The sequence below is a fragment of the Myxocyprinus asiaticus genome, chromosome 12, assembly GCF_019703515.2.
Source record: "Myxocyprinus asiaticus isolate MX2 ecotype Aquarium Trade chromosome 12, UBuf_Myxa_2, whole genome shotgun sequence".
In the NCBI taxonomy this organism is placed as follows: domain Eukaryota; kingdom Metazoa; phylum Chordata; class Actinopteri; order Cypriniformes; family Catostomidae; genus Myxocyprinus; species Myxocyprinus asiaticus.
In genome coordinates, this window is record NC_059355.1 from 46,257,644 (window position 1) to 46,268,403 (window position 10,760).

Genomic DNA, 10,760 nt, shown 5'->3' on the forward strand with positions numbered 1-10,760 from the left:
GACAACGTCAGAGGCGTCTTACCTGGGCTAAGGAGAAGAAGAACTGGACTGTTGCCCAGTGTTCCAAAGTCCTCTTTTCAGATGAGAGCAAGTTTTGTATTTCATTTGGAAACCAAGGTCCTAGAGTCTGGAGGAAGGGTGGAGAAGCTCATTGCCCAAGTTGCTTGAAGTCCAGTGTTAAGTTTCCACAGTCTGTGATGATTTTGGGTGCAATGTCATCTGCTGGTGTTGGTCCATTGTGTTTTTTGAAAACCAAAGTCACTGCACCCGTTTACCAACAAATTTTGGAGCACTTCATGCTTCCTTCTGCTGACCAGCTTTTTAAAGATGCTGATTTCATTTTCCAGCAGGATTTGGCACCTGCCCACACTGCCAAAAGCACCAAAAGTTGGTTAAATGACCATGGTATTGGTGTGCTTGACTGGCCAGCAAACTCACCAGACCTGAACCCCGTAGAGAATCTATGGGGTATTGTCAAGAGGAAAATGAGAAACAAGAGACCAAAAAATGCAGATGAGCTGAAGGCCACTGTCAAAGAAACCTGGGCTTCCATACCACCTCAGCAGTGCCACAAACTGATCACCTCCATGCCACGCCGAATTGAGGCAGTAATTAAAGCAAAAGGAGCCCCTACCAAGTATTGAGTACATATACAGTAAATGAACATACTTTCCAGAAGGCCAACAATTCACTAAAAATGTTTTTTTTATTGGTCTTATGATGTATTCTAATTTTTTGAGATAGTGAATTGGTGGGTTTTTGTTAAATGTGAGCCAAAATCATCACAATTGAAAGAACCAAAGACTTAAACTACTTCAGTCTGTGCGCGCTGAATTTATTTAATACACGAGTTTCACAATTTGAGTTGAATTACTGAAATAAATGAACTTTTCCACGACATTCTAATTTATTGAGATGCACCTGTATATATAGTTATACAAGATCAGAAAATGTTGTTTAAAATAGTTAGATGAAGAAAGTGTGTCACACCGCAGGACACTGTTGACAGTGCTTACAATTTCATGGTAATTACCCACGTAACTATCTGTAAATGTTTGTTTAAAAAAAAAAAAATAAAATCAACGAAAACAGAAAGTTGGCCAGAATATGTACAAATATAAATATAAACAAATATATATATGTAAAATATAAACATACCCCTTAAAGTGCAGATCTTTGCAGATATTTTGTAGATTAATTGCTCATATTTTCACTCTGTGTGAGTTTGTTGCGTCTTTATATCGGCAGTGTTTTAATTGCTTTCCCCAGATTATTCTTGAGAAAAAGTTAAAAGCCCTATGCTTTTACAGGTGCATGTTTTTGCCATTCTTTAAACAAAGTAAGCCTCAAAGACTAAAATAGCCACAAAATAATATTTTCTTATTTTCTGCATTTCTGTCAAACGTAAGCATTATTTTTTAGCAAGGTATGCAATCTGTGTCTAATAATATTGTGATAAGAAGCCGTGCTTCAGCTACCAGAAATGCTTTGCAGTATGAATAAATTATGCAAATGACAATGTACTGCTCATAGATTTCCTGTTTGCCGATTTTATTTTCGCTGCTGGTATTGTAGTTGTTGTAATTTGCAGTTATTTGTCATTTTGTGATTATTCAGAGCTCATCTTATACTTAATGTGTGGTTTTGGTTGTCACCATTATCGTGATTTGTACATCAAATAATCAACTCCACGCGAGTTACATTAGTTAATGCGTGCATACAGATATGCCCTTAAATATGTAAGTAATTTCAAAATAAAAGTTATCCTTTCAAAGTTTATTAAATTTTCTGTCTGTAATGGGTTCTGCACGGGAATGTTGGAGCCCAGGGCAACTGTCTATATTGCAGGTAGGACAGGCCGGCCCTGATCATTACTAGCATTATTTTTTTATACTTGCACAGCAGCGTGCCGGCCCAAATTACCCAGGGGCCCACTGAGAAAACGCCCGGTGCTCCCGATGGCCAGTCCACCCCTGCCCTCTACAATAAGAGTATATCATTCACACATGTGACCAAATTTCATACTATGTGACTTAAATGTCTGTGATTAGCCACTGGCTGATAAATAAGTTAAAAAAAGAAGTTCAGCATCCTTGAGAATAAAAGTTTGGTTTGAGTCATTTTGTGTACTGTGTGCAAAGACAAGATCCACACAATCCATTTGCAGGGTTGGGAGGGTTAATTTTGAAATGTATTCCACTACAGATTACAGAATACATGCTGTAAAATGTCATTTGTAATGTATTCCGTTAGATTACTCAAGGTCAGTAACGTATTCTAAATACTTTGGATTACTTCTTCAGCACTGGTAGATTTTTTTTTTAACTTGTTTTGACTATAAAAACTAAGTACAGTGCAGTAAGACAAAATACACATGTTAAAAATGCATTCTCTGAAAAACCTAAATATCATATGCAGTGTTGTTTCTAAAACAAAATAAATCAAATTGATCTTATTTTAAGGATTTTTAGATATTTTTACAGGAAAACAATACAAAAATTATTATCAAGAATACGATTTTTGCCCTAATATCAAAGGTCTTACTAGAAAAAAAGAAATTATGATCTAATGTGAATTTTCTGGATAAAAAAATGTGATCGTGCCTGGTAACATGTGCATGTAAAATGGCTAGAAATAGCATTTTAGCTTAGCGTAAAGCTGACAATTTACACAAGGTTTATTTCTATTTCTTCTGCTCCAAACTTACTTCAAACGTACTTCTCTGTCTGCTCGTATGAATGTAACACATCATAAGAAAGTGTTTCACCGCTGTTCAAATGCACTTTGGATCGCATCATTTATATGTATAAATGTTTTCCATCTGAAAGGACTAAATATTAAATGAAACAAATGACAATAAAATGCAAAGTAATCTCTTCAGTAATCAAAATACTTTTTGAATGTAACTGTATTCTAATTACCAATGATTTCAATTGTAACTTTAGTGGAACACAGTTACTAATATTTTGTATTTTAAATACGTAATCCCGTTACATGTATTCCGTTACTCCCCAACCCTGTCCATTTGTCTCTGAATGTCTCTTTTAATAACCTTTCTGTTCTTCAGTAAGTTGTTGGTCAAAAAAATTAAAAAAAGAATTTTAATCACACATAGCTCAGATGCTGTAAAGAAGACATTCGACTCCGCTCTTGTTAATATGCGTTCAACCACAACACTTTGAAATGCTCACTGAACTGCTGCTATTCTTAAAGAGACAGTACCGTTTTAGCAGTTGTTCTAAATATGAATGTAAATACTTAAATTATTTACTTGGTAAATAATACCAACTGTGCATGTAACAATATGTATAGTATATGCTACATAATATATGCAATTTCAAGACTCTTATTTATGAATATTTATGGATGAAATACATGGAATTTCTACATATTTAAAAGCTTAAATATGACCAAAAAAAAGAAAAAAAAATTTTTTTTTAATTAATACATTCATAATGTACCAAGTTAGAAGGTTCCCTGTATAATTAGCAGGATCAGCAGAGAATTTATTTCATATATTAGAAACATTTACATTATAACTGAAATATATCCAAATAAATTGAATCGAGAGCTTGCGAATCAGAATCAAGTCGAATCGAGATATCTGTATCAATACCCAGCCCTATCTAACATGGTGCACCAAATTTGAGCATGTGCGAATAAGGGTGAATAAACAATGATAGAATTTTCATTTTTGTGTAAACTATTCCTTTAAAGGTGAAGGGTATCATTTCTGCACTACTAGTGTCATCAAACAGAATTGCAGGTAATCCTGTCCCAAACTCATGCCAGTAGCTAGAAGTTGGCATTTAAAAAAAAAAAATAACACACTTGACCTTTAAACAAAAGAAAAAATCCCATTAAAATGTGGACCCAAAATCAATAGCACAATATTCAGAAGCATATAATTATTTTATACAAAAATATAGGCCTATTGTTTTAATAAAGTCTCATTGTATTTTTCATCCATTAAGGCTGGTGGTTCGATGCATGTGGCCTTTCCAACCTCAATGGAATCTACTACACAGTTGGTCACAACATCCGCAAACTCAACGGTATAAAATGGCATCACTTCCGAGGACCCAGCTATTCACTCCAGTCGACTACCATGATGATCCGACCAGCGGATTTCTGACATGGAGAACTCACATTGAATGTTGACAAACTCATCACACTGAATGACAGGAGTTCAAATCGGATTGCTTTAGGAACCCCAGTGGAGGCAGATAAACAATGTACATTTTGATAAACAATTTGTCATTTGATGGACGAATGCTAATATTTTACTGCAAATCAGAGAGTTGGCGAGAACAAAAGAGATCAGACTGAAAATTTTGCATTTTTGTACATCGCAATTTCTCTTTCACATGCACAAACACTTACAAGCTTCACCCTCACAGCTACTTTTTTTGCCTGGATTAATGTGCCATTAACAACCTGAAACGATGTTATCAATGGCCTTGACGATTTCATTGGACGACTTCTACATGGTGTCAAGAGTTCATTGTTGTGGCATCAAATAATTCCCATGCAAGTGTAACGGGAGCCAGCTGGTTTGTGATGTGTAAACCTCACTCCCCTGGCCTCAAGAGGCGCACTAGTATCTGACGCTAGAGGCTGTAGCCTTTAGCCTCCTCGTTAGCACACCCGCCTCCCATGCTGGAGATGCTGGTTCAAATCCCGTTCAGAGTGGCTCAGGCAGGCCAGTTACAGTGGTTCTGTGACCCAAATGGGAGTGAGGTTTAGGGGGGTGAGTGTAACGGTAGCCAGCTGGTATGTGCTGTGCAGTGTGTAAACTTCACTCCCCTGGCCTCAAGAGGCACACTAGCAACTGACACTAGAGGCTGTAGCCGTTAGCCTCCCATGCCAGAGACGCTAGTTCAAATCCTGTTCAGAGTGGGTCGGGCAGGACCGGTTACACAAGGTGAACTTCTCAAACTAAAGGAGGACAAAAGAGATGAGAAACACAACCTGAATCTGAAGAAAAAACTCGAACAGAAAAACAGATAGACAGACAGACAAACAGATAGATATTCATCAAAAGTGATATTACCTAATTTTTTCAATTACCTTTTTGTTTTTAATAACAGGACATTTTTAAATTGTGCATCTCTTTCAACAGGCCTCAAAAACACACTCTATGCAAGAGAGCAATGCATTGGCTAAACATATTTTTAGTGTGTGTGTGTGTGTGTGTGTGTGTGTGTGTGTGGGCGGGTTTAGGTGGTTTACTAGGACTTTTTTTAGGTTACAAACTGGTAATTACAAGGGTATTATGCTATAAATGTGGTTTATGAGGACATTTCTAGTGTCCCCATAATTCAAATCGCTTAAAAAACATACTAAATTATGTTTTTTGGAAAATGTAAAAATGCAGAACGTTTTTTGTGAGGGTTAGGTTTAGGGGTAGAGTTAGGGTTAAGGGATAGAAACTATAGTTCGTACAGTATAAAAATCATTATGTCTATGAAGAGTCCTCATAAGGATAGCTGCACCAACATTGCAACATTCTTTACATTTGGTATGTGACCTGTTGTTCCCATTTCCAAAAAATCAAACATTTCAAAAGGATGCACTTTGACTGTTTCTAACTTTGTACGATATAAATGCATTAGTTGCTGCTGTTGTATATACATTATTACTTTATGATCATGAACTTTTCAACACACATTACTAAATTGTCCATAAATCTGTCATCATGTACCATTACTTTTTGGAAAATAAACCCTGCAACATGAAAAGATCAGCTTTACAGTCAAACTGGATAATAGCTTTCAACTACTCCAAGTTTATTTTACTGTCCTGAACAAAAGTTGAAGACGGCAAAATCTTTCCTGTCTCTTTGTTGTCCGAGCTTCCAAGTTCAAAAGTTTTTTTTTTCTTTTTTTTTCTGAACTACATTTTGTTTTACTGCCAAGAACAGCAGGAGCATATGGAACACATTCCCTCTTCGTATTTTTCCCCCCTCTGTAAATTGCCAATTTGTCATGTAAGATATGAATTTTGTTTAGTTTTTTAAGAGGTTTACATGAGCAATAGTGCTTCTTACATAGATGTTGGGTGCATTTTGTTGTCATCATCTTAATCAGTTTCACACTACATTAATTTATCTAACATCTTACAGAAGTCAAGCTTGACCCACTAGCATTGGCAATATACATTCTATTTATGGGGGCTTTACCATAGTAATAAAGATGAGTAAGAATGTTTTAACTTCCAAATGTCAAACCTGCTCTTATGCAAGTGTCCATTCTCAGCTTTCTTGAGCTGTACAGGCAGCTCCAGTAGCTTTGTGGTTAAATATCTGGGCTGGTAACTGGTTGCACTTTCAAACCTGTCAAAATTAATGGCAGGGTAATAACACAAAGAATTATGTTATCAATTTACAGAATAAAAAATTTAAAAAAAGAGAGAGATTTATTATCTCAAGGGATTAACCTGGTAAAATAAAGGTTATAATAATATATCCGGTATATTCCAATACCGATTCGCTAAGGAATCACTCATTTGAGGAATCAGCCAAACAGTTCATGATTCAGATCGAATCTTTCGAACAGTTTAGTGGCGTACTGGATTGTTTCGGCGGGTTTTTCATTTGGTAAATCTATAATGAGATCTTTGGCTTTAGAACACTCAGAGCAAAAAGAGCGCTGAATTAAGTGGATATTTGCCTACAATTTATTGAAATAAAACCTGCAAATGTTTCTAACATTTGCCAGCGATGGAAAAGGACCTAATTACGTTCCACACGTGTGCATGCAGCTTGTGAACGACCTAGTACTACAGGTAAAGTCATTTTATAGCCAAAACTTCAAAATAATCCACAATAATCAATTCTTTTTGACAATGTACCATGGTAATACCATGGTATTTTTTTGTAGTACCTATAAACGCCATGGGGCGGCGTCCCTTTTCCATACAGAAAGTGGCAATTCTAGAAAGAACCTAAGATTTGAACCTGTGTGCATGTGAGATACTAGATAAAGAAAGGTTCTGTCCTATTCAATAACGAATACCGGAATGTACGAGTGGTAATCTGGTAAAGGAATCGTTCACCCAGAAATGAAAATTCTCTCATGATTTACTCATCCTCATACCATCCCAGATGTGTATGACTTTTCTTTCTTCTGCAGAACACACATGAAGATTTTTAGAAGAATATTTCAGCTCTGTAGATCCATACAATACAAGTGAATGTAAATGGTGACCAAAGCTTTTAAGTTGCAAAAAGCGCATATAGGCAGCATAAAAGTAATCCATAATAATCCAGTGGTTAAATCCTTGTCTTCTGAAGCGATCCAATCGGTTTTGGGTGAGAACAGACCAAAATATAACTCCTTTTTCACTGTAAATCTTGACATCAGCAGTCTCCTTGGCGATCATGATTTCAACCTCGATTACACTCCCAAGCGCCATTTAGCGCTCTGCGCATGTGTCAAGCACCAGGAACTGTAATCGAGCTTGATATCATGATCGTGCCTCATGATTTCAAGATCAATTCACTTGCATTTTATGGATTTACAGAGCTGAGATATTCTTCTAAAAATGTTAATTTGCAGATGAAAGAAAGTCATACATATCTGGGATGGAATATGGGTGAGTAAATCTCAACATAATTTTCATATTTGGGTGAACTATTCCTTTAACCATGGTGACAGCATTCAAACGCAACGTCTGGTTTAATGAGCAGTTATACTCTCGCGCCATCTGGTGACTAGCCCAGTTAATACACTTGATATAAACTTAGCATAGCATATCAAGCGTCTCAGTTCTGCTAGTACAAACGCCTATTAATAATGTTTAAGCAGAATTACATTATTTATAAAATTGCAACGGTTTTATCGCTGGTTGAAGAATTATGTACTGACAACACTTTTAGGTCAAGGAGGTTCTCTCTTGTTCGTTTTTTTTCTCTCTCTCTCCTTCCCGCCCTCCCCTCTTCGTCCGACCTCGATTCTGTCTTTTTTTTTTTTTTTTTTTTTTTGCTCTTGCCTTCCAGCACTTGTTCCTCTAAAGAAGCTTGAGGGAAATCTAGGTCATAATGCCATTACTAACTAAAAAGCAGAAACTTCTCTTAGCTTCTCTCCCCCAGATTTTTCACTTCTAGATGCTCAGTAATCATACCATGGCTTATTTCTCTTTAACAATCATTTATTTTTGAAATTCATAGAATTAGCAAATTGATTCAGATGTAATTCATAGATTGAGCTCATTCTGTAGAGCTATTGATGTTCTTTATAGGCAGGTGGTCAGACTTCACCAGTAGGGGGCAGTTAGTGATAGTGGTCTATTAGTAAGAGTAAAATGACCATTATTTGTATGGGGTGCCTTTTCAGTTTCTTGATGAGAAGTTAAAAAAAAAAAAAAACATTTTGGATATGTGTTTTTCTTTTTTTTTTCTTTTTTTTTAATGAAAATAATGATAATGTATTTTGGCATAACAGGGTGGAAAGTAATGCCAAACATTTCTTTAAAAATAAATCTATTAGCTATTTTGTTTTTGCAAATAATAATTTTTTTAAAAAAAAAAGATGATAAAAAAATTAAAAAAATACAAAATATTTTTTAATAGTGTTCTCCTTCGTTAAATATATTCCACCCTGCTTTCTAACTGGGTGGAAATTTGAAGGCTAAATTAGCTGCTTGTCTGTATATCCAATATCATATTCAATATTTAAAAACATTTTACATTTTTGATATGTAATTGATTCCCAGTGAATGTTTACCTAGCAGGGTGGAATTGTGTATGAGTTGGACAAGGTGCAACTGATCATAAAGCATTAAAACAATCACAAATTTAAAGGAGGATTGAAACTTGTTAGGTTTTCCTTGTTTCCCTTATTTCCCAATTTCTCTTGAAATGTGATGTAACATCAGTAGAATGATTTCATAGTTGGGTTAATTTGTTAAAGCTGTCATTAGTAGATACTATCAGGGTGGAAAGCAATACTGAGGAACATATACTACCATTGAACAATTTCAGACAAATAAATTTCAGAGGATTTATTCAACAGATCTCAGTTCAAGTGATTTGATTTTGTAATACATTATATACAATAATATAACTGAATTATTTTGTGTGTGTGTGTGTGTGTGTGTGTGTGTGTGTATATATATATATATATATATATATATATATATATATATAAAGTGTGTATCCTGAAAACACACAATATATGAAATAATATTTTCACACTTTTTGCATAATCTGGAAAAATCACAGTTTAAATCATGGCCAATAAAAATATTCTTCTCACAGGTGATATTTACCTTTGTTATTATAATTTTTTTCTTGAAACACAATTTGTCTCTTATTTAATCTCAATCATGCATTTCACTGACACTTTTGTTGACTTGGTTAACAAGCACATTCAATTAAGAGAAAAAAAATATATGTGGTGTAAATGACATCACAATTATGGGACAGTCGTAACTTTAAAAATGGATAGAAATAATTTTCACAAAATTAATATTGAAATGGCTTGTTTATTTCACTCTTTGATTGGATTCATATTTAATGTCCGGATCTGGGACATGGCTAAAATGGTAAAATCTATACATAAAATGCATTTAAAAAGTACCAAAATAAATTATATGGCCTGGTAACTAATAACACACATCTATAATGTATATCAGAAAGAGAAAATTGAAACCTGCTCGTTTGGATAAAAATCAACATGAAAATGGCCCAAAATTGAAGAAACACCCATATCCGTTTGATAGCAGTTTTCCTTTTGGAAGCACTTTCAGTCTATGTTTTAAATGTAATATGTCATGATTTTCATTAGGGACAAAAAAGGCACCGCAGAAAGACCTAGTATATTATAGTATTTTGCTGTAAGAGAACACAGAAATAAGGTAAACAGATCCTAAATGATTAGGATCATAGGACTTTCCGCCCAACCAAAGCAATTTGAAATGATAACGTGACATGTAATGTGCCAATAAATAGACCCCTTTGTCAGTCAATTATCAGGTAGCAACTGGTAAGATAATGTAAGCACAATTCACCCTGTGCACCCTGTCACTGATGTGACCCATGACCATGTGCCTTTGGTATGGAAAATTGTCCGCAATGTTGGCATGTTAAACACTTTTCCAAAACAGTGGTTGGTGATGCAGCTGTTCAGGCCTGTCATTCTTAATGCAACGTGGCTCTATACATACACTTGAGTGATCGTAAACATTCTGGAGCGAATTCCAGGACACTCGCCTAATTTCAATCTATATTTGTTTGGCTTGACGTAATACGGTTGCTTTTAATTAATTTTTTACCATACACACTCAAATATAATTATTGGTATGGATAATGCAAATTCTTTTATACTGTACTGTCTGCTTGTGTGACTGCACAGTATTTATTAAGCATATGATGTTATACATTTTGTTTAGCTTGCATTGTTATTTTGGGCTTATAGAATAAAAAATAGAAAAATGTCTCAAATCACAGGCTTACAAGAAGTTTTATATTTTAAATGACATGATACCATGATATTACTGCTGTATGTTTTCTTTACATGTACCATGGTAATATCATGGTATTCTTTCTGGTATTCAGTTACTTTGGAGTAAAAAGTAAATATCACTGTTACAGTAAGTTTTTGTAAGGGTACTTGTGTTAAAGTGTCTTATGAATGGAGGTTATAGACTGGACCATCAGGACTTAATTTAGAAACGTGATCATCAAACGTCACTCTAGTCTAAGATCAGTAACTCATTGGCTCTCTTCCACTGACAAACTGACTCAATGAGGTTAAATT

The 10,760-nt window shown here is 35.0% G+C and overlaps 1 protein-coding gene across 2 annotated transcripts in view; it reads left to right on the forward strand.

The window, feature by feature from the left end:
- Nucleotides 1–6,728, forward strand: part of LOC127449485 (angiopoietin-4-like) — a 69,554-nt gene extending 62,826 nt beyond the window's left edge. For both annotated transcript variants that reach the window (XM_051712952.1, XM_051712953.1), the window contains one exon: nt 3,975–6,728. In XM_051712952.1, coding sequence (XP_051568912.1) covers nt 3,975–4,135 — 161 coding nt within the window. In that variant the 3' untranslated portion in view covers nt 4,136–6,728. The remainder of the gene's footprint in view (nt 1–3,974) is intronic.
- The last annotated feature ends 4,032 nt before the right edge of the window (nt 6,729–10,760 follow it).